The 26080-nt window shown below is 34.9% G+C and overlaps 1 protein-coding gene across 3 annotated transcripts in view; it reads left to right on the top strand.

The window, feature by feature from the left end:
- tspan15 (tetraspanin 15) overlaps positions 1-25729 on the top strand; it is a 35731-nt gene extending 10002 nt beyond the window's left edge. Inside the window, exons 3-9 of one of the 3 annotated variants that reach the window (XR_015504824.1) lie at positions 2240-2314; positions 2862-2957; positions 9021-9134; positions 18031-18081; positions 18793-18909; positions 23801-24938; positions 25263-25729. Coding sequence is in view for 1 of the 3 variants with exons in the window: in NM_001017773.1 (NP_001017773.1) it covers positions 2240-2314; positions 2862-2957; positions 9021-9134; positions 18031-18081; positions 18793-18909; positions 23801-23968 (621 nt within the window). In the remaining 2 variants the exon portion in view is untranslated. 3 annotated transcript variants of the gene reach the window in all.
- Positions 25730-26080: the final 351 nt, after the last annotated feature.

Genomic DNA, 26080 nt, shown 5'->3' with positions numbered 1-26080 from the left:
ATTTATATTATTAAATATCCATGTTAAAAAATAAAGTTTTATTTATCTTATAGTTCCAGCCAGCTTTTTGTGAACTTGCAATATTGTCAAAACAGATCTTTCAGTTGTTATATATGTAAAAAGGCCTAAATACATGCAGGACCATTCAAATATTTTGCTGCTCTCCAACTAATGACAGCAGATCACTCAGAGATAGAGGGATTTGCACTCGCAATATCTTTACTGCTCTGTTCATTTAATCGAAAAAAATTTAATGCTTAGAACATTACTGTGACTCTTACAATCTGTTGTCTTGCTCATTCAGTTTCGTCGCCATGATTTCTGAGTATTTTTACTAATTTTGGGGATCACAGAGCTGGTATAAATTTGGGGAGCTTCCGGGTGAAGTCAGGTTGGATGAGACGCTTTATGGGGGAGAACGCTCCTTCACTGGAGCTCAAAGCACTGGAGATACAATGGCTGCACTTGCAACAAAGAATGCATCACTCGCACGGATCGTGCCATTAAATTAAACAATGCCGCCATCACATCTGTATATATTTTAGCTGCTGCAACCGAGCGCATTACACTCCCACAAGTCATTAGGGTCCGGCCCTAATATAATGGTGGGGAAAACACTGATATCAGCACATGCAGCCACAGCAAATGTGTTTTTCTGCAAAAAAGAAAAAGTTCTTATCTTGTACAGTCAAATGTCTAACAGAAGTGCATTTGTAATTAAGAGGAAAATATCAGTCTGTAGTTTCCTGTTGACATTGTGCTTTACCTTGAGCTTTTGAAAGCTTTGTTTAACATCATAACTCACACACTGTAAATAGAATACTCAGGGTCAGACTACTGTTTGACTTGCCTACAATGGAATAATCCAGTTAAATAATAAATTATCGCTAACACGTTTTTGTGTTCCCAGTGTGTATTTGGTATGCATGTGTTATCACGCTCAGTGAGTCAAACACCAGATCACCTGATGCAGAATTAACAGGAGCTTCGCAGGCAGTTTTCTGGAATACCAATCAGACCCAATATAAACATAATTGCTTTTAGTTTGCATATATGGATCACCTGGTGAAAACAAGGCTAGCACCAGAAAGCAGGATTGTTCGTCAAGTTGAGCTTTATTGACATTCCGCCACATGCCTGGACATATTGTGGAACGAAATGTCATGGCACAGTGCTACATAAATAAACATAATCATAAATATGAATACAACACTGGACGTAAGAGCTATGTAAAATCTATACATAACTAATATACCAGAGTGGTAATCTAACTATAGAAATACTATGAATTTGGGCTGGGCGATTAATTGAAATCGAGATTCAGACCTTTTAATTTTTCAAAATTTTCTCCAGGACAGTTTTATCAGTTACTTTCCCTACTGCATGTGGAGTCACATGACTTTGTTTTGTTAGCCTGACGCTGGTTTATACTTCCACGGCCACTTTGCAGCCATATCTAATCTTTGGAGATTTAGATTTTTTGGCCAAATCGCCCAGCCCTACTATAAATACTTAAAAAAACACATAACCTAAGCCAGACTATACAAATACTTTTACAAGACATAACAATATTGTGGAAGATATTGTGCAAAAGAGGTATTTAAGGTTGATGAAAACAAGTAGTGCATCATGAGTGGTATATTCATAAGTAAACATGATTTTCCTTATTGAGTCCTTGTATGGTGGAGTTTAAGGTAAGTGTCCAGTGCATATGGAGAAATAATGTTTTCACGGATGGTTTGTCAAGCCCACTCACCTGTGTGAGGCACACTCAGAATTGCACAATGTTTTCAAATAGATATAGAGTGTTTTTTAGAAAGTGTCTGGTGCAGATGTCTGTTAAAGTGTATCAGACACTTGCTATACTATTCAGTATGGCTGAGAAAATCACTAAAAGTACATCCTGTTTCAAACAGAAAGTGAAAAGTTTGTCACGTGGAGAAAACTTCTTGTTTTCCAATCTCTGTTGACGTGCCTTCCAAAACCGCACACTAGCAAGAAAACAAGATGATAGGAATTGAATCATATTATGAGCTATTTGTATTCAGTGGTTCGTCTGCCTTTGTGAAAATGTCAGCGAGTGCTATACACACACACACACACGCACACACACACACACACACACACACACATAGATGGGCTCGCTGCCCATGTAGGGCAGAAATGGAGGTGTGTGACTGTTGTGTTTCATTAATATGTCTGTTTCACTTGAGAACCACTGTTTACTCTTGTCTTGCAGTTTCTTTACATGCTGGCTCTCTGTCTCGTTTTGGAGCTCGTCGGTGGGATTGTTGCTCTGATTTTTAAGAACCAGGTACAATCATTGTACTTCTTTTATTTAATTTTAATTTAACTTTATAAACTTCATCCTTTTGTTTGATTGTTTCAAATACACTTACACCGTAATCTCAGTGTTTTATAATTATTAGCTGTGAAATGCAAGAATAATTGTTGTCAGTTTCTTTGTGATGTCAGTTGGTTAATGTGTGATCCATGCTAATGTAAAAAGGATAATTGGGTGAGCGGTGTTATATGATTTGGGTCAAGACTGTTTTGTGATGAAATGAGGCTGTGTCTAGTCGTCTGCTGGAAGTGGCAATTTGTTTGGCTTCTTGACACTTCAGCAATCATTAACAAAATAATTTTGATGCCAGAGCATAATTAGCATCATCATTGTGAGCTTCATTTTAATAATATTTCTTGAGAACCTAATTGTACCATTGCTTAGACACTGCAGTTTTTTCAAAAAGGCAGATCAAAAGGAATAAAAGCTTCAAATCCCATCTTATGAAATTGTGCATATGATGTTTTGTTGCAAAAAAATCTACCTGTAATAATACTGACATCCCTTTGTCTAACAGACAGTGGACATTCTCAACAAAAACATCCGTAAAGGCATGGTGAATTACTATGATGACCTTGATTTCAAAAACATCATGGACTTTGTTCAGAAAACGGTAAGAGATTTCTATCAGGGTGCACATGAAAGTTGCAGAATTGATATGCTGTGCTTTGAAGATTATTCTGAAGGCATTTGTGATTTTGATCTGTCTACATATTTTTCACAGAAGTTAAGTGAGGCTAAATGAAATATTTTCTCTGTATTCTTTTTTTATTTGTTCATAATTTTTTTCTGGATTAATTCAATCCATCTTCTGAAAACAAAATCATTTATTTTTTAACAAAACCAACTAACAAATTAAGTAATCGAATAAAGGGCTACATTTTTTATTTTATTTTTATTTTTTGTAATAAATGATACTATGCTGTTATTTTTGAAGTTTGTCATATATTTTGTTAGATTTTATTAAGTGAAATCTAAGTTCAAGATTTTCTTGTAAAATATGCAGAAACTGATTTTAAAAAATGTGTTTAATTCGTCATATAGATAAATTTTTGATTTCTAAATGCAAAATCTGTAAACTTTTATCTATGTATATTTTGTTTAAAATCCAACTCTAATGTTTTGACAATTTCTACGGCAATGTCCCTTCATGCCATAGATTAAATAAACAAAGACCAGTAACCATATGGGGCTAATTTTAATGACAATAAAAAATTGTACAATAACAATGCTGGAATGCATTCACATATGCAGTTGAAGACAAAATGAGTAGCCTACCTGTGAAATTTGATTCTTTGAAGCATTTTCTTTAGTGCTGTTTAACACTTCTTTTTTTCAACTTTTCTAAACATAAGAGTTTTGATAACTAATTTCTAATAACTAATAACTCTTGTCTTTGCCATGATGACTGTTGAATGAATATTTTACGAGTTATTTTACAAGATACTGGTATATTTTTCCTATTTTTTAAAGTATTTTTTTCAGGGTGTCCACAGTGTCCTAAAAATACTGAGTTGTACTGATTTATCAAGTAAAATTTAATAAATCAGTTTTGAGAAAAGGAAGGCCCTTAAAAGGTATTAAAGTCTTAATCACATTTTTACAAGGTCTTAAATTTTGTTCAACCATTGTCCAAAGTGTTTGAATCCGAAAAAGCATAAATATATTTGTTTTCCTTCTAATATTAACAACAGTGTGCTCGATCTATATGATTTGTTCGAGTGTCCAGGTGATGTCGTGTAACTTGCGACAAACGCGGGAAGGTGATGTGATGCTCTCAACATGTAGCGTAAACAGAGTGAAACAGACAGCAAAATGGGAAAATGTAAGAGTTAAAACAGTGGCTGAAGCCTGTTGCTGTAAACAACCGTGTCATTTATTTTTGTTAGACTTGGTTTCTTCTGAGTTCTGTTACATGGTTGTGTTCCATTGATTTATTTATCCACAACTGCTTATTAACAACTGTTTATTAAGTTAAAGGTTAGATACTAATTAGAACTTGAAGTGGTGATGAGGTCTTAAAATATTTCTTATTTTTTATAAGTCTTAAAAAGTTATTGAAATTACCTTTAGGACTCCTGCATATACCATGTTTTTAGTTTGACTGGATTGAAACTAAATTAACAAATATTAATATTAATGTTAAAGTTCCAATGAGCTGGAAGCTGTAACGTTTTTTTTTTTCTTCCGTATTGTGATACAGTTCCAAGAGAAACGGAATTTTAATTAAGGAAATAGTGGGCGTGGCCTGTTTATTCTACTGCAGGCTGATTGAATGTAGTAAAGTAGGCATTTCATTCAATAAGAACAGGAAAAGGGTTGTAGGAGAGTTAATACAACCTAATAGACTCCTCCTGCTCACCATTTATGTTTGTTGTCAAAACTGATAGTTGAACCAGCGTCGTAAGTATGTTAGCCATGCCCATTACCTAAAAATCATGTAATCTGATAATTTTAAATAATAAAAACTATTATTTTTTCTTAATGACATGCACAGATAAACTGTCCACCACAAAACTGTCAATTTGAGCTAACAAAGTCATATGATTAGTTTTAATTTCTTGGTGCCTTTACAGTCAATATTATTAGCAACCTTAAGAAATAGTTTTTTGACTGATTAATAAACAAATTACCGTTGTACAGTTGCTTAGCTGGTTAACTTAATTGTCCCAAGTCTTCAAATTGCACTATTAGATGATGTGAAACGTTTCCAGTCTCTGTTAAGCATCTATTGGCAAAAATAAAATGACAATTTTACTGGAGGGCTAATAATATTGTCTTCAACTTTATAGCGCACTAAAAACCACCCATTTGCTTAGAAAAACTTTTAGGTTTATAATGCCTTTGGGTATTTATTAAGTTAAGTGAATGACATAAAGACCCTCATTGAATAGTCTATTCCAGCACTGACAATACAGTGATGCTTAAAAAGTTCCTCCGGTGTTGAGGATGTAGGCACTGTAGGAAGGCTTGTGATTTATTTGTTAGGCACCCAGCAGGCATGTTTGTGAAACCTTTCAATGCACAGACATTTCATTGGCAACTCACTCTGTGAACCTAGTGTCTCCAAGCTGCACTGAAGCGCATGAGAATGAGATTCTGCATGCAGCTGTGTAGTACGAGTAATTACAGCACACTGTTTAAGCAGTGCTCAAATAAGTGCAGAAATATTACAGCTTTTTTTTATTTTTATCAACAAGCTCCTGTTGGACTTTGAAGCAAACTAGAACTGTGCCTGCAAGACCAGTCAGTTTCTAGTAATCATTTCTCACCCGGTGGTGGTCGAATGGAAAAGCTTTAGCACGTTCTGTTTCTGTTCCATTGTTGAAGGGATTATTTTCTCTTTAAACCACCTTCAGTGCCAGTCTTTCACTGTTGTTTGAATGATTATTTTTTGTTCTCTTTTTTAGCATTCAATTTTTTTTGTGTGTTTGTGCACACGCTGCTTTTAAACAAGTAAGCCAATAAACTCACCATGACACTGCGGCTATTTATTTGAGCTTCACAGGATATTTGTGAGATTTTAAAGCATTGGGGGTGTATGTGCTCATTCTGAAGGCAGTAAAACAGGATGGGGGCAAGCCTACAGTGAAATATCAATTTACAAGTTTTGAGAGAAAAAGACATCTACTGATCATTTTGCACCCCGTCCGGGCTGTCTACTTTAATTTTTCAAATAACCTTTGTGGAAGAAAATGTCAAAATAAAGATGAAATAGATAAATAGTTGTAACGTCTATTTCTGTAAAAATGAAACGACATGCTCATTATGACCAGCACTTAATCAAATATATAAAAGAATAGGTGATCAGATTCTATTTTAAATGATTAAAACATTTATATAAGTAATGTTAACTAACAGCAACCAGTAACAATTCTGTCTGGTTCTTGAATCTGATTGGCTGATAGCTGTGTTAAATTCTGCAATATCAGAGCTTGTAAAGCTTCTTCACTCTTCTGTATTACTCCTCCCCCACATAGAGTGACAGCAGATCAATAAACTCACTACAGATTGACTTATATTGCACCCGTTGGTCAACATAATGTACTGTTGAGGCTTTTTTAGGTGAGAATGAAGTTGTTTCGATTATTTAAAAGGACACTTCCTATTTCAAATATTTATAATTTCAGAGATACAGCGTGTCAGCAGCCATTAGCCTGTCATTGAGCAAAGCAAAGATGGTTGACGTTGTCCATCCACAAGATGGCAACAGAGATCGGATAATGCGAATTTAGAGGAGAAAAACTCGTAATTTCTAACTATAGCTAATGAAATCATTATTTTAACAGGCAAGTGACATTCTGAGTCGATCTCTCTCTTTTGTATGTTGTAGTGCTTAACTTCCATATAGTGTATTGAGTGTGAGATGGGACTCTCATATCAGCATTGTGTGTATTTTATGTTGGCCACTCTTTGTTTAACCCTGAGTTCTCTTTGGTTGGCCATCTGTTTATTTTTACTGTATGAGTCTCCTGTTTTTGTTACTGCAGATTAGTTTAGTAAAAAGCAAGAAAGATGAAAAGTCTGCATGTGTTTAGCGTTTTTTCTTATGGCAAATACAACAATAATCTGGTATTGTTTGTGCTGCTTTGGCTTTTTTTGGGGGTTAATTATTCTGATCTCCCGATTGCAACAGAAATACTGGAAAATCTCTGTAGACTGATGGCATTTCATGACGATCAGCCTTATAATCTTAAAATGTGAGCAAAATAACCTGTTTTGTCATCACTTTAGACATCACGCTAGAGAGTCATTCAAATACTAACTACAAAGTGATGTTTTGACATTTTTAAGCAACGGCTTCTGCTGTTCTGACACCAGCTGCAGATTTGAAGGAATGGCGGAAGAAAATACAAAAGAAATACAAAAGGGTTTTAAGACTCTCTTTAGATTTTCTTTTTTATATACATGATTATCAGACCGTTGTATAAATGTAATATTGCACTCTTAGCAGTGCGATATGGCTGTATATATTCCCTGGTTGGACACTAAGGCACTCAGCACTCAGGCAACTCTCCCACCAGTGCTGATATACAGCCATATCGGACTGCCATGAGTTTAATTTGATTTGCCTTTGTTTTACCGTCATCCTTTAAAAAAAATGCTAAAATAAAAACAACTCAATTTCGCAATCTATAATCAATAATAATAACTCCTGTACAGCAGTCCCACAACATTCTGACTCTCGATGACACTCGAATACCCTGTCAGTAATGTCTAGTGGCTGGGAATGAGCTTTTTACAGTGTTTGCTATAATGTTAATGTTGTTTTTGGTGTGTTTTCATAAATGAATATGAACACTGTGTAAATACACAGTATAGTTACGATATTATTGCCACATTATCACGAAAATAGAATTGGGATTGGGCCTTAAGATGATTGAACATGAGGCTCGTTGTCTATATTTGACTATATTGGAATCAAGGTTAAAATTTTAAGGTTAGGTTTGACACTTTTCCTCTTCAATTAATGTGTTTAACTAATACATTTCCATCATACTGTCCTGGCAAATAAAGGCAAAAATACCAAAAAATCTTGAAAAAAGCATTTGCATTTATCCTAAATAATGAATAACATTTATAATAATAATAATAATAATAATAATAATAATAAATAAGACCCCTAATTTCTTTTGTATAATGCTTCAAACATTGTGTGAATGCATGATCGTACAGTCGGAAATCTGAAACTGGCAGAACTAGCCTACCAATAGACACTGTATTTGTTCAAAAGACACTTTTTCTTTACATATAGCCTAAAAGTCCAATCAAATTAGACTCATATTGAGTTTTAATAGATACCTATGATTGCACCTGAAAGTTGAATAGTTAGCTTGATCGGTTATTTATCAGTGCACAAAATACTGGAACTACTGGAAAAAAGCCAATCTTCAAAAGTCAATGTATGATTGGGACACTGATTGAAATGCATTCCAAATAAGCTAGCCTTTTCAAGTGATTACAATTTCCACTGATGTCCCCTTCCCAGTGTTGTAGGGAGCGACTACTGTGCAGGAAGCCGTGAATCGGAACCCAGTCAGTGTTTTCTGTCAGGCTGCTGTTGTGAAGAGTGGCTTCATTCCCAGAGGCGTCCTGATCATCCTTCATTTATTTGTTGTGTGACCATCATGCTGCGTTTCTTATTTATCTACCTTCTGCATTTGTTCTCAAACAAATATGCTCTTGTTTTCCTTAAGCTGATTGTCATATAATACTTGCAATACAAAACCATGAGATATGTTTCTTTTGTATCAACCAGTTGCTTAAGTAATTACCCTCAAATGTTATTCACAGCCCCCAAAATGAGCTAAGGGGCTGGAATATGAATTGTGCCATTCAGTGAAGGAAGACAGAAGTCTAATATTTATTCATGCTCGTCCTCTGAAAGCTTTTGGCTCGATAAATGAATACAAAGCAGCTTGGATTATTCATTTCACCTCTCATGCTTCATGCCCTGTTAAACTAGGTGCAGTTTAGCACATGGCTTGGTAATAAATTCAACCCGTTGCATGTTACCCAAATTATGTAAAAGTACATTGTGCAAATATTCTTCCAGTAGACTTGTACATCTACGTTTGCGCAGGCAGATATGGAAACAAGCAGCATTAGCATGGTCTTCCTCTGAAACTGTGCAACAATATTTTCAATGGTAATTTGTGTATCTTGTTTTTTTCAGTTCAAATGTTGTGGAGGAACCGAGTACCAGGACTGGGAGGTTAACATGTATCATAACTGCTCTGCTCCTGGTCCACTGGCCTGTGCAGCTCCTTACACCTGCTGTATCGTCACGGTTTGTTCATAATTTTTTATTTTAATTTTTGCAACATGAAAGACTAACTCATTATGTTCTGTTTACTGTAAAACACAAGAGTTATGCTTGTATGACTCCAGTTTATCAGAAACATTTAAAGTATTCCAGAGGTTTTCAAATAGTGCAGTGTTTCCTCTAGGATTTTTTTCCAGCTGTGGCGGCAGACCTTTTACACAAATCTACCAACTATCTATGGCGTTATTTCAATGACAAATAGAGAAATGTCTTAAGCGCAGTATTATAAGCCGAGATTGCATTTACGTGCAATACGAGTGTGCTTGCCCACCGATTTCCTCTGCTCGTGCACGCCTCCTCAAATATACACTGCTCAAACACAGATCTTTTTGTGCGCTCTCAAATAAAAGCTGCTGAAATGCGATTTAGTGCGTTTATGTAGTGAGTATGTCTCCAACGTTTAATAGATTTTCAAGGAATAAATATGTATTTCTCCAATAGACCTACAGAGTGGAATTAATGTGTCCTGAAGTGAAATGGCTGTAAACTCCAGCATGATGAAGTCATTATATGCAGAACCACAGACCTTTATATATACATAAAGTAGAATTATGGAAACTGTTCATCTTAACTGAAAGCTACTTTGTGTTTGCTGGCCTCACGCATCACGCCCCTGTCAGTCAGCACAGAATCTCAAAGGGTTTAACAAATAACGCACAGCACTATACTGTTAAAGAAAAGTTTTAGCTGTTATAATTCACTTACCTTTTATTACGTTTTGGTGCGATTTTAACCCGCTATTAAAAACAACAACAACAATGACTGAATGTTTTGAATGGGAAGCTGTAATGTAGCTGTGGAGGGAAGCATTTTGGTGTGGCGCCCCGCCATGGAAGAATGAATGTAGCGCAAACAATGTAGTGGCCACTGGTTTGAATCAAATCAAACGTAATGACACCTTTTTTTTTTAGCATTATTTTAGTTTCCTGCAGTTTGAAGTGAGCAGTGAGTCACAAGCACCCAGGGTTATTTATGGTAATAATCTATTGGCACTATATCCACTAATATTTTTTTTTTATCTAGAGCCAAACGTGCTTCATTCAGATACTTTTAGCTCAGCGTATTTTTTTTCTCCCTATCCTGCTAAAACGCTAAAGCTGCAAGAACTGCAGATGACAACATCATTATTTTTATCTGTCATACATCAGACTCCAGCCATTCAAATAAACTATTTTTTGGGTTGCCCTTTATTTAGCAGCATGTGCATCTATTGTGTACTTACAGTGAGCAAATCTAAGAAATTCCTGGGTAAAATAAGGTAGACTACATGGGTTAAGGTGAGGTTCAGGGGTATATTTTGGGGTAGTACCTGTTTGTTACTTTGTGTAATGCCTATACGTACATAGCACAAGCAACAAACAATTTTTGTTGTTTGTTAATGGATAATTTTGTTAAGCAAACTATAAGAATAGTCCAAATTTTAAGAGAAAAACCATAAAGACTGGCATTATAATGCTGAAAAGTCAGCTTTAAATGGGTGGTCTAGAGTGTATTTTTTGGTCTTGGTTGTATTTATAAGATGCAAAGCATTGTTTGCTCATGCTTCATTTGTAGAAAATCACGTTATTTTTTAATAATAAATTACTTTAATTATATACAGCTACTTGGCTTACATCAGAACGACTGTCATATTTCATAGTTTCTAGAAAAAGACTGCCCTCAAGAGGCTCTGATTGGTCGGCTAACAAAAAGTGCTGTAATTCGCAGTTAGGCTTCACGTCACCAGGAAAAGGGTCATGCCTCTAAATACTGTCAGTCAGAGTAACTGTTAGCCGTATCAGTTTGAGCTTTAATCAGACAGAAAATGAAAAGAACACAACTGAACCTCACACCTGCTCTTTAAAATAAAATCTGACAAGTGTCTTTCACATATATTCAGAATAAGCATGTGTAAGTTTTATGCTGTGTTCACACCAGACGCGGAAGAAGTGTCAAGCAGGAGTGTCAAGCAGGAGTAATTTTTGTCAATGCAAAGACACGAATGAATCTAGAGTCACCAGGCAGACAGAAGCTGTGCCCATGACGCGAATCCACATCTATTGTGAAGTTAACTCAAAGCGCGAATGAAGTGAGAGAACTCAAAATGTTCATGTGTCTTTTTAGGTGCAAATAGCGCAATTTATTTGCGCGTTCTGCATCTGGTATGAACACAGCATCATGAAACATTCACATATCTTTTGCAAGTTTGTTATTTGAGATTTGTAGAATGCAGGGTAAATGGATAAATATGAATTTGTAACTAAATTGTTAACTGTGCCAAACTAGCCCGGATGTATTTTTTGTAGTCCCCAAACTTCGTTTGCTGTAGGCTTTACTAAGCTATCTCTGTGAAAGCCAGTGTATCCCTTTGCATTGTTGATGGTATTACATTCAGAGATATTGTTTATTGTCACACAGCTACATTACACATCAACTAAAGTTTCAAATATAATATTGTAGTGGACCACGCCTTTAATGGGCTGTTTACACCTGATCACTTTGTGTGTTTTTTCTGATCGGTGAGGTATTTGTCCATGAGATGGCCAAGTGTAAATTCCTTTATTTGTTTCATTTATGTTGTGCAGGAATGTTACATTTAAATTGATAAAAACAAATATTTGAAGCTGTAATAGCACTTTACAATATTACTGTTTTACTAAATTCATAAGTGCAGCCTTGGTGAGGACACAAGATTTGTTCTGGACATTGTGATCAGGTGATCAGAATCTCCATGATCGTTCTGTGAATGTTACAGAAAAATATACTGCTGTATGTTTAATATCTGTGAACTTTGGCATAGCTGTTACCATCAACTGTAGCAGTTTGTCTAACAACTACAAATCTTCTGATAACTAAGAAATATGATCCTGGGCTAAAATGAAGCCAAAAGAATGTATTGCTTTCATGATTGAGTCTTTTATGAGGTTACTGTTTGCTCAACTGAAAGGAGGCATGAAGGGAGAAGTGTATGCAGATAATGCACACATGAACACTAATAGTCTCTTTGTGTTCTTCAGCATTCCTGGGCTAGTTTTGTTCTGTCCTTTTTAAGCGCTCGCAGCTGCTTTCAGTTTCAAATTGAACTGGCACAAGCTGCAGGTTACAGGTGCAAAAATAATGACACTACACCCAGTAAACTAGCAAAGAACACTGTGCACATGCTTTAAAAATATTGAGTAATATGAAATGTTTTCAGCTCAGGATTTCATTATAGGCATTTGCTTTTGTTCATTTATGGAAAAGCCAATCTCATAATGATCCCGTGTTATGTGGTTCACTCCTGGTTTGTGTATCTTTAGAAATCTGTATCAGCTAAAAGGGAATATTTTTGGGTTGTATTTAAAGATGTATTTCTATATAAGGCTAAAAGTAAAAAGTGTTCTGAAGCATTGATTGATAGATTGATTATTTATAGAGTGGCAAGAGCATGAACATATTTTCTAAAAGAATGGAAATAAAGAGCTAGAGTTCGCCATTGTTCACTGAGTAAATGAGAGGTCGCTTACATTAGAGGCAATTTGGGGTGAGATGTTTAGGCTGCTGCTGTGGTGCCAAAAATGATGTCACTTCCTGGTGAATAAGACCTGATTTTCTTAGTTAAAGGAATGGTTTATCTAATGATGTTGATCATTCGGCCGTAATTACAGTACTTTTAAATCTCTATGAATTTCTTCAGTTAAACACAAGCAAGAAAGATCAGATTAACAAAAAACATTATTAAATCACTTTCATTATATATAATAGAAAAAATACACTTTATTTTGATTATATCTATTTATTTAGAATTGAATTTGCATTTATTCAGTTTGTTAACTGTAACACTCACTATCTTTATCATGCTATTACTTTACTTTTCATACTACTTATGAAAACTGAGCTGAAACAACAAGAATTTTAAAAAGATTTTTGTTTTGTGTTCAATATACTTAAATTTGTCAGATTATTTTGATTGTATCCATTTATTTTGATTAGATGGTTTGTTTGCTATTACACTCACTATCACTATTATGCTATTACTTTACTTTTTATACTACTTACTAAAAATAAGCTGAAACAACTCAATTTTTAAGAATTTTTGGCACGACTCGATTGTTTTATGATCCATTGACTTAAATTTGTTATTAACTTAATTGATTTGTGTTGGGACAACAGGACTGAATTGTGTGGAATAGTGCATGGTAACTTTGCAACATCCCTATTTGTGTCCGGACTTGACATGCTTTTGCTGATCTGAGGTCCTCAAAAAAATTCACGTGAAGATAAAGATAGTATCTGTTTTGTTCATTTGTGTCTTGCACATTTATTTTCTTGTCTGGCGCTCTCAGCAAAAGCCTGCGCATTCATAACACAGCCCTAGACGGCTGAATATTAAAAGAGCTTATTTCTGAAGATGCATATGTCAGTTGAAAAATAGACCCTCTGAAGTATGATACCAAAGCAGGTCTTACCGTCAAATGGTCATTCATTTTTTATTGGTTTTGGAACAAACAAAGAGCCTGCCAACATCCAGCTGTGTGCAGATTACCTGTGACGTTACCTCATCATTATTTTAGTCTAAAGACAAAACATTACCCTAAACAGCTTTCTATATGTGAAGATTACATCAGAATGAAGTTGAAATTTAATCTGAGGACATGAACTTGAATCTTCTGAATCCATCTCCATTATGCCTGATAGAGATCAGTTTTTATCTTTGTTTCTAAACCAGATTACAAGATATGAAACCATACACCACTAACAACTTAATTCAATGTTTATAAAGAAATATACAGAACTGCCATATGAGCAACATTATGAAGATAGTTTTACAGTACAAAAAATCCAATGCTAATCTAAATCTACTACTGAAGTAATACCTGCATTTGCTTGTTTTTGCATTCTATTATTTGAAAAATTACAGTGTAGAACATTTTCAACACATTCATGTACTGCTATGTAACAGAAAGCAATAATACAGAATTAATTATGTTTATTTATTTTTTTTTTATATGTGATATACACTCACTGGCCACTTTATTAGGTACAATTTACAAGTAGCTGGTTGGACCCGCTTTTGCCTTCAGGACTGCCTTCATCCTTCGTGACATAGAATGAACAAGGTACTGGAAATATTCCTTAGAGATTTTGGATCATATTGACTTGATAATATCATGCAGTTGGTGCAGATTCGTTGGCTGCACATTCATGATGCAAATCCCCCGTTTCACCACATTCCAAATGTGTATATTGGATTAGGATTGGTGACAGTGGAGTACAGTGAGCTCATTGTCATGTTGTGGAAGTGGCCATCTGAAGATGGGTACACTGTGGTCATAAAGAGATGGACATGGTCAGCAACAATACTCGAGTAGAATCTGCTCAATTGGTTCTAATGGGCCCAAAGTGTGCCAAGAAAATATCCCCCACACCATTACACCACCATCGGCCTGAAGTTTTGATATAAGGCTGGATGAATTTATGCGTTCATGTTGTTGATGCCAAATTCTGACCCTACCATCCGAATGTCACAACAGAAAACAAAACTCATCAGACTAGGCAACATTTTTTTACTCTTCTGTTGTCCAATTTTGGTGAGCCTGTGTGAATTGTAGCCTCTTTTTCCTGTTGTTAGCCAACAGGAGTGGTACACAGTGTGGTCTTGTGCTGCTGTAGCCCATCCACCACTAGGTTACCTTGGTTGAAACGAGTGGTTATTTGAGTTACTGTTGACTTTCTATCAGCTTAAACCAGTCTGGCCATTCTCCTCTGACCTCTGGCATCAACAAGGCATTTGTGGCCACTTAACTGGCGCTCACTGCATATATTTTTCTTTTTCGGACCATTCTCTGTAAACCCTAGCGATTTGTTGTGCATGAAAATCGCAGCAGTTTCTGAAATACTCAGACCAGCCTGTCTCAGTACAAAGTCAAGTAAATCACCTTTCTTCCCCATTCTGGTGCTCGGTTTGAACTGAAGCAGATCTTCTTGACCATGTCCACATGCCTAAATGCATTGAGTTTCTGCCATGTGATTGGCTGATTAGAAATTTTTGTTAACGAACAGTTGGACAGGTGTACCTAATAAAGTGGCAGGTGAGTGTAGTTTGTCTCCAGGGATAGTTGCCTGCTAGGACTTTACTTAATTCACACTTTAGAATTTCTTCAAGGCAAGAACTTATCTTTTTAAAGGAACAGTTGTTAAAAAATTAAACAAAGTGCTGATAACGGCTCATGGCATGGAATATTTATCTTGTTTCCCAGTTTTATGCATTCTCCTTGGCTGAGTTTGTCTAGATCAAAAGTTGAATGACATCCTCAAATTCTCTGTCTACTTATCAGTTTGTCTTTCTGGGTTGTCTGCTGATAGGCTTGTCACTTTGAATGTAAATTGGTCCAATCATCAGCTTGTCCTGTGTGGTTATCGGGCAAATCTATTACATTTTGATGCCATCTGAAAAATCTGTGCCCACGTATGCACTGTGACGTTTCAGAAGCAACAAAAACAAGAGTGAATGCCATAAAATATCATTCTGTGTGAATGGAATGTGATTTTTCTTGTAAAATTGCTTTGATTGACAATGTGATATCTCCAGTATTTGATATTGGAACGCCCAGAGATTTATAACTGTTGCAATCATTTATCCACTGTGTTTTGTTTTTTAAAGAAGGCTCCATCACTGGGTGTTTCTCTGGAAGTGTTGCCATGGCCACTTATTTTAAGCAATGCTTATTTTTCAGTCTTTAGTTTTAGTGACAGAATTTATGCAGTTACAAAGTAGGCAGGTTGCAATATTTTAATCCATGACTCTGGACTACAGAACTAGTCATAAGTGTCATTTGTTTTAAATAAAATTCAAACATCAACTGAAAACTGAATGAATACACTTCCATACTATTTAAATATATGGAATTTGAAAGAATCATCTTTTTTCTAAATGAAAAGTTGTCTAAATTAAGTTCCTAGCAATGCTTATTATTAATAACGTAAAATGTATTACTAACTAATAACTAGTTTTAATATATATACAGTGGGACATTTAAAAAATATCTCCTTGGAACATGTTCTTTATTTAATATTATAATGATTTTGCAATATACAATATCCTATACAATGTATTTTTGACTAGTTTTGTGGGCCAGGGTCAAATATTTGGTTTATTTTTATGATAAAGAGTAAATGCGCTAGTTCTTTTTTATATGATTTATTTATTTATTTATTTATTCATTCATTCATTCATTCATTCATTCATTCATTCATTTATTTATTTATTTATTTATTTATTATTATCATCATCATCATCATCATTATTACTATTATTATGATCATGATCACTATCATCATCATTATTATTATTATTATTATCATTATCATTCATTCATTCATTCATTTTCTTGTCGGCTTAGTTCCTTTATTAATCCGAGGTCGCCACAACGGAATGAACCGCCAACTTATCCTGCAAGTTTTTACGCAGCGGATGCCCTTCCAGCCGCAACCCATCTCTGGGAAATATATGATTATTGTTATTATTAATATTATCATTATTATTTTTATTATTATTTAGAAAGATCTGGTAAGGAATAGTTAGGACTTGATGGCTGTTTCTCAATTTCAAGAATGCAGAGAACACTCACGTTCTCGTGGAGAACTTGCCAAGTTTACCAAGAACAATGAACTCGAAAGGTCAGGAAAACAGAGAATGCATTCTTTGAGAAATAAAATGCTGCATTCTTACTGACGGTCACGTGACCTTCATGTGTTTTACTGGAAAATAATTTAAACGTTTAAACTTTCATACAATGATTTATTTTTGTATTGCTTTTCTATATATTTAACATGCACCCAAGCCTTACATAGATACTTTGCACAAAACTAATAAAAACTATTTTAATATGAATTTCAGTAAGTAAACACCCTTAACCCTTTAAGGTGCACTCATTTAAAATATATTTTTCAAGTCTGCATTCAATGCACATATCAAGAACACGTCAAGATTTTTTCAGGCATCGTCTGTTTTTGTGATCTTTCTTTAAATATTGGAACTCATCTTAGTTGGTTGATAATGACGTTACACCAGAACATGAGGATGCAAGATCAATTAAGAACACATATTGAGAAACAGCTGAGATGTACCTTGTTTCCTTTGATTTCTCATTCTGTTTTTTAAATAAACATGACATTTTTTGTTCAAACTGCTTATTTAAAATAAGCTGGAACAACACAATTATTAAGTATTTTTTGTAACAACTTATTTGTTTATGGTCAATCATCTTAAAATTTGTGAAAAAATTTGTTCATTAATGTTCTCCCAACACAAATCGATTGTGCGGATCCCAGCATCCCAGTGTATGCACCTACTTTATCACTCCCTGCGTACTTCATTTAAGATATTTGGTTTTAAAATGCACTTGTCTCTTCTGTAAATTACTGAACTGCATGTGTACAAGATTAAGCACTTACATTTAAACTGATAACCAGTTTGAGCCATGTTTGTGTATGTTGTGCGGCCCATATACAGTATGGAACTATAATGAGGTTGTGCTTCTTCATAACACTGATTTGAATTGAGTTTCTCACAGAATGATTTCAGCTTCATTTATAAAGCTTGGTATTCATACAGCTAACTGAAGACTAAAACCACAAGCTAGAATGATCAAAAGTAGCGTAATGGAAACCTGTTATGTTGAGAGTGACCAGGTCATTAATCAGCACTGTGTGTAATTTCATGCGTGTTTAAAAGGGTTGAGAATGTTGAATGTCGTTTTTTCTCCTAGAGGTTTTGCTGTTTGCTAAACAAGTACTCTAACACAATCTCACAGCCAATGTGATCTTTCTTTTTTATGGGAAATGAGGGATAGAAACTGTTTTCACCTATATAAAAATGTTCATTTGTTGTGTGTTACAGCCTGGAGAAGTTGTTAATACGATGTGCGGATACAAGACCCTGAATAAGGAGGTATGTTCCTTCATCACCTCTATTTATGACTCTGTTTTGTTGTTCTGGTCTTGTGAACAAAAAAGAACAAGAGAGTAGCTACAGTCTTGTGTAATTCAAAAGTCTTGTGTCGATGCTGTCTTTTTAAAGGGTCAAAGGTCTAATCGTTAATCAGATCTTCATTGAACAGCAGCGAGAATCAATTCTGAATGTTAACAGGTTGTGAGAATACGTAGCTTGCCCAGATGAATGATGATAACAGCCTCCAATTATCTCCCAATATAGTTGCAATCAATCAGTGCATCTGAAAATCACATCCTGTTTGAGCTGGAGCTGCTGCGTGTGAATTTGAACGTACTTGACAAGTGTTATAAAAGCATGTTCCGTATTGTGTCTGACAGGTTATCACTGTCTCATGACCTAGCAGTATCAATTGTATTACTTCACTGCTTTTTCATAAATCATCTCTTATGACCACATGGAATAGTAAAATGTCTGTCAGATGCATATTTAAGGACCTCAGTTTGCATCATTTGTTTTAAATACTATAAATTTTTTACGAATTTTCACATATAAGGTATTGTATAAATGGAAAGTGTTCTGTTTCTGACTCAGCTTATGGCTTTGCAGTATTGATTGCTAATTAGCCATTAAGTGAGGGCAGTTTTTAAAAATTCTGACAATATGATAATGAATATTGAACTTTGAATATGACATGACCTTTGCCTGCAGAGAAATGAAAATACAAACGTTATCTACATTCGTGGCTGTACCGACGCCGTCTTCATTTGGTTAATAGACAACTACAAAACAATGGCTGGACTTCTTCTAGGCATCTTTCTTCCGCAGGTAAGACTCATCAGAGATAAGGTGATGTAGATTCTCAGTGCAAGTCGTTTTTAATGATGCAAGTGGTACACTTTAAATAAAATATACTTTGACTTATCTTTTAATTACAAGTCTGCGAGACTGCTAAGCACAAAACGTACATTTTCTTTGACTCTAATAACCTCATAAAGTGTTTGAAGTGTAAGAGATAAGAGTTGTGAGAGCAATTATTGTCTTTTTAAATGGATTTTAAAGGGCCGTGGAGGGAAATTTGTTAAAACACTAAATCATAGGTGATTTGTAAGATTGGCTTCTTGTAATTTTCCACAAATCAGACATCCATTTTTAAAGTTTTACAATGAGCATCACAAAATCAATAGTGTCCATCATGCTTTGCTGTATAAGAGATCAATTTAATAATGCAAATAATATATCTATTAAAGTTTCATACAATCTTCTGCGGATTGTTCTAATTGGACTACGACAACAGTAGTTTCTGTAGACGGAACAAAAAAACTTTCCTGCATTTATTCATCAGTTGGATAATCACATTCTCTGTTGTGAGAATATTATTTCCATTATGCCTGTTTTGTATAAAACTACACAGTGGTTATTGTGAGCCATCATTTTGGCACTCCTGCCAAACCGCGTTTCACATTCGCATGCATTTTAATGATGTATTATTGGCCCGTTTTTTTATGTATCTAAGTCCTGTTTATAAGTTATTACAGCACAACCCAGCTACAAGAGTTCATCTTCTAGACCTAGACTCGCTGCCTACGCTTATTTAATCCCACAGTCATTCTAAGCCTATAATCATAGCAAACAAATATCAAGCTTTCATCTGGCCAGTGATTCAAAAAGGCTTATTCAAAAAGGATTACACGTATTTGAGCTATACAAGTGTGTACACATAAATTCTATAATTTTATAATTCATAGACTTGAAATAAGATGATGAAGTGCAAACTAAAGTCTTAAAAATAAGAAATATAGCCTAATTAACATTCACATTCAAACATTTTAAAATGGTAACCTTAATCAGGTAGATATACCTCTTTAAAAGGGTTTTGTCACCCCAAAATGAAAAGATGCTCTTAAAGGGTTTATTCACCCAAAAATAAAATTTTTCTTATTAATTACTCACTCTTGTGTCATTCCAAACCCCCAAGATCTTTGTTCATCTTTGGAACACAAATAAGACATTGTGGATGAAATATGAGAGCTCCCTAATCCAGAAGTAACAAATAAATAACAAATATTAACAACTGTGCAATCATGAGTGCTTTACAATGGTGTATACTGTACGTTCCCCCTACAGATGCCCACATGTCTATTTGAAAGAAAACAAAGTTGCATCAATAGATTTGCTCTGCAGTGTTTGGACTTTCAGCAATGCAATTTTCAGAAACTCTGAAAACTGGACTGACACACTTTACTAGAACTTTTATGTTAAGCTGCTTTGACACAATCTACATTAAAAAGCTCTTTAGAATTAAACATGAATTGAATTTAATTGAACTGAATCTGATATAATATGTCAGAGGTGCACGACCAAGCCTGACATGATGTACATCCTATACTGATACTGAGGAGAAGAAACTGTTGAATGTTAGTTTTTGTTTTATGTGTGCAAAAATGTCTTCCCGTAGCCTGAAAATATTTTGATTGTACCACCATTGTGACACGATTGACACATGGACTAATAGAGGATTTTTTACTAACTACTTTGTTCAAGTCTGAAACCTTGCTATCTATGGAGGATAAGGGAGCTCTCAGATTCTCAATTTGAAGGTAATTTTTGGGTGAACTAACGCTTTAATTTACTTATCTAAAGACAACATACACATGAGGGCTGCACAATATTTGAAAAATTTAACATTGTTTTTTTTTTTTTTGGATTTTGAGATATATACTGCGACACAAATACAATTTGACCAGATTACTTCATATCTCTATTTGGAAAGTATTTATAATGTTAGATCGATTGGGATGATTCTGCAGTGGCAATGCATCTCCATGAAATCTAATAAACAGTCTTTAAAATTTTGGGGGTATTTTCACTGTTGTCTGTGCTATATGCAGTGCATTTCTGTATTTGCATATGTTGTGAGTAGTTTCATGCATAACAATCTATAAAGACAACCAAGAAAAAGATACAATTGAAATAAAATGTACAGTAACTGAATGATTAAAATAATTCAATAAAATGAATCATTGTTAAGGTTACAAATGATTCATTTTCCTATATCTGAATGCTTTTAAAATCATTATACAATCACAGGCATTAAAAACACATGCAAATGATAAATTATAATATAAACTCAGCATTGCAAATATCCTGCGATGTGACTATTGTGAATGATCACATTGCAATATCGATGCTGAAACGATATATTGTGCGGCCCTAATACACAGAGAAAAACATGCTCCTGATTGAAATTGAGGTCTTAGAAAGCAAATCTATCAGTCTGCTCAAGTTCAAGACATTGAACAGTACCTAATATATCATGGAGACACTTGGTTCTTGATTAGGGTTTCATTAATATCTGTGCCCATTCATATATTCAGAGTAATTAAGAAAATATCCGTTCATTAAGTGTTTTTCATACTGATGAAAGGGTGAGTGGTGTTCGAGACATGGTTTGAATACATTTGAACTTTTTCACACACATATACAAACACACACACACACACACACACAAAAAAAGAGTGCCACGAGTAGACCAGTTTTCAACAAATTAGTAGCTCAGAAACCTATTTCACTTTGGAAAGCATCCCCTAATGTGCAGCTGCTGCTGTGTGTCCCCTCGTTTAACCACTTTTTAAATAGTTGTTCTGATGTTCTGAATGCAGCACAGTCGCAGATGTGGATTATCATAATCACGTAAATTTTGAATCTATTATGTAGTCATTTTAATACTGCTGGCCAACTTCAGCCAACACTCAGAACAACGCATGCACATAAGATGCAATTTAATTCTTAGAAAGGAGCTGCTGGAAACAAGTTTCTGTCAGGTCAGACAGTTCCTGTCTGTAGGCTGTTTCAGATGAAATGATGCCAGAAAATGTTAGGCGTTATCTGTGAAAGATAAGCTCAAATATTATAGAGAAAGACCTGGATCTAGCATTTCCATTCCAACATTGTATTGCAATGTTTCCATCTGAACATTTTTCAATCTGATGTAGCGTGCAAGTATGTTTATCCATATGGGAGGGAGGGAGGGAGATGCTGGGATTTTTTATGCGAAAATTGAGAAGCTTTTATAATTACTTTCAAAGTTCTTTCCGTAAATGGCGATTCACAGTTGGGAAAAGTCATTAGTCAGTCTGCCCACACTGTGATCCATCCACGTTGTTTATTACGAGATTTATGTAACTGCACAAATTGTATAGCCGCAGCATGAAATGTGCAGATTAACACAGGCACTTCGAGAACATGGTGCTGTGAAAAAGTTAATCCACCAGCAGAAAGGAGTAATTTAGGAGTAAATTAGGTGATTTTCACACTGGGCATGTTTGCTGCTGTCCGAATCCAAATGAGATTGTTCCTGTCCACCCCCTACAGAGTTTACAAAACACACCAGTGCATTTGTGTTCATCTTTTGTCATCATAAACATGCTTAGCCAAAAAACCCAGAGGAGATCTGTGTATCGTTATTTGGTGTAATCATTCATAGGACAGTGAACAACAGTTGTGCCACGTGAAAGCGGCTTTCTGCTGCTTCTATAATGATACATTGGAAGATATGGTTGATTTATGGGCTGTTCATTTGCTGCTCTGATTACACTCTATATATGCAGTTACAACACACTTCCTCTTGTTCAAATCCAGGGTAAATGATACAATAAATTTACAAAACAAAACATACATCACCACTCCCGTGTGGAAACTGCAAATAGGCAGCAAACAGGACATGTGAAATGAGCAGAGGATTTAGATGCTTTATTGATTTATTGTGACCAATAAACACGCTGAAATCAACTCACAGAAGAATTTCAAAGCTTAGATCTCAAATATTTTAAAGGTTATTTCCATCAAGAGTTGGATGAGAATATTTATTGATAATGAGAGCATCCTCAATCCCCACAATCTGACCCACTATACACTCACTGGCCACTTTAATAGGTACACCTGTCCAACTGCCCAGTAGCAAAAATTTCTAATCAGCCAAACACATGGCAGCGACTCAGCGCATTTAGGCATGAAGACATGGTCAAGACGATCGGCTGCAGTTCAGGCCAAGCATCAGAATAGGGAAGAAAGGTGATTTAAGTGACTTTGAATGTGGAATGGTTAAGGAAATGGGCTGATCTGATAATTTCAAATACTGCTGATGTATTGTTTTTTTTACGCACAACTATCTCTAGGGTTTACAGAGAATGATCCGAAAAAGAGAAAATATCCAGTGAGCGGCAGTTCTGTTTGGGTCAGAATTGCCTCAACAACATGAAAGCATGGATCCATCCTGCCTTTTATCAATGGTTCAGGCTGGTGGTGGTGGTGTAATAATGGTCCAACCTGGTACTGGTAAGGTGTACCTAATAAAGTGGCCGGTGTGTAGCTTTTTAATATGCAGATATATTCTTAAAATAACAGACACTAACCCTCTAACATGCCAGAAACATAATATCATACATAAAGATCCACTCAAAGACTCTTACGTGTTTTCTCACTTAAATCCAAACATTGTCTGGGCTGTGTGTAAATAAGCACCAAAAGTGAAGTTTGTGGAAAATTGAGCTCTTTGCACTTTATTTAGACCTCTTATTATCTAAAATGGTCATCTGATTGGAAAAGTCTACAAAAATGCTGTAACAGCAATGCATGCAAAAATCCCCCCATCCCCCCCACCCCCACAAAGAAATATAATGTCTTTCAGATTGATTTTTTTTTTTTTTTTTTTTTTTAGTTCTTCGGCGTGATCTTCACCTGGCTTTATATTACTCGCGTGGAAGATGCCATCGAGGAGTATGGATACTATATGGATGGTCTGCTGCAGTCTGATAGCGTTCAACCAGAAACAAAACGCCAAAGCAAGCTGGCCAAATGCTGCAAATGCATGCCTTTGATGGACTAAGTACAATCTCTTTAAAAAAAAAAAAAAGGAAAGCCTTATATCGACTTCTAAAAAAGGGATTTTTACACTTTATCCTGAATGAAATGAACTGTTTGTAGCTCTGCAAAACACAACTGTGCTGTTACTTTCGAAATTTCAGCCTCAGGTACACTGTGCCAAACAAGTCTTTTTTTTTTTTTTTTTTTTTTTTTTTTACTGTCAATAAGTTTTTCACAGTTACACTCAGTGTTCATCATTTCATCTGTCAGCTGAAAATGGGCTAGTTATTTAGTGTCAAAATGTCCTGATGCTATAGGACTAACCTGAATGAGGATCATGGTAAATCACACCTGAAGCTCACACCAAAGATAACATATATTTACATGCTACTGACCCAGTCAGAACAGCTAAAGCTTTTCACAGTTTAGCTCTGTTTAACAGGGAAACTGAAGTGATATTTGGTACTCTGTCAGTCTTGGGTTATAAAATGTCTTTTTAAATTTCCAGTGCATATATGACAACTTCTGCTGTGTGAAATGTGGTGCATTCATCATAATACGGGTGCTGTCTCTTTTGTTTGAATGTTACCTGTATATCGAAAACATGGGTTTATAATGTAAATTCTGATCATTTCTATACTTGCAATTCTTTTAAACGCAATATCTTGGTTGCATCGCCATATTTCCTGTAATTGTTTTTACTAATATTTAATTTTGTAAATATAATGTCCAATATTACATACGTTTGAGCCTTTTCCTAAAGCAGGGTTTCTTTTTTCATTAATACAGCTTATTATGCGTTTATTGCGTAATATTTGAATCAGGGATATTTTTTTAATGAGCAGATGTTTTGTTGTGGTTCTAATGATAGTTTTAACACGTATGTATGCATGCATACATACATACATCCATCCATACATAAATACATGCATACATACACTGTAAAAAAATTAATCTGTTGTTTTACTTCATTTTACTTTCACCCAGCAGGGGTGCCAGAAAAAAAAAACCCTGGTAAAATAATTACTGTAATTTATTGTAAAATAACCAACAATAAATGACTGAAATTTACAATTAAATAACAGACATAAGATTACAGACATGTCCTTAAATGAACATTTCCAGTAAATTTCTGTAATTTAACATCTGTTATTTTACACAAAATTTCTGTAATTTAACGGGCGTTATTTTACCATAAATTTCTGTACTTTAGCGGTCGTTATTTTATGATAAATTTCTGTAATTTAATGGTCGTTATTATACGGTAAATTTCTGTATTTAATGCCTGTTGTTTTACTTTTTTTCTGGCACCCCAGCTGCTGGCCAAAATTTTGAATAACAGTTTTTTTTTTACATCATACTTTTGGCTTTTATATTTATTCTTCCTTCATGTTTGCTTGGCAAAAACATGAAAAAATCCAAGTAAACTGTATATTTAGCATAATACACAGGGCGTTTTTCTTTTGTTTTATGCAGCATGTGCTGTTTCTTGTCATTAAATAAAAACAAAGTAATCATTTGGTATATTTATTTACATTTTGCCACGGTTTATATGTAAAATGCACTACATGTTATATTATTTTCAGTGCCACTACTCATTGAAAAATACACTGCAAGAAGTAAATATTAAGCCTTAACATTTTAGCATTTTGTGTGATATAAAACAGTCTTTTATAGGATTTGTGTGTTTATGTATTGACTTGACTGTTAAAGCTTGAGTATAGCCCTGAACACAGCGAGCGTCCTGCTGAATAAATGAATAAAAGATGTTTACAGAGCTGTTCTGCTGCTTCACTGCTCGTTCTTTTCTCTTCTCGTCATGCTGCTTTGACATTGCAAGGGGACTCTGTCACTCTTAATATTGTACTTTAGACATGGACTAGACAGGGGTTTGTGTTTTATCTGCTCATCTCTTCCATTTCCATTGTTTCAAAGTGCAGCTGTGAGTAATGATTAAAACAGCCATCAAAATCTGACAGCAATTTGCAACTTTTTTGACTAATTTGTATGATCTCATTCATGCATTTTATGGCTCATCTCCTTTTAAAAATATACGTTTTATATTAATTAAATTGTATGAATTTACGACAAAGCATAAAATAGCTTGTTTCTGATTCAGAAGTTTGTTTGAGTT

Source organism: Danio rerio, chromosome 13 (genome assembly GCF_052040795.2).
Source record: "Danio rerio strain M-AB ecotype USA chromosome 13, GRCz13ab, whole genome shotgun sequence".
NCBI classification, from domain to species: domain Eukaryota; kingdom Metazoa; phylum Chordata; class Actinopteri; order Cypriniformes; family Danionidae; genus Danio; species Danio rerio.
Note: the sequence above shows the minus strand (reverse complement) of the source record. Positions and strands in the feature narration are given on the sequence as shown.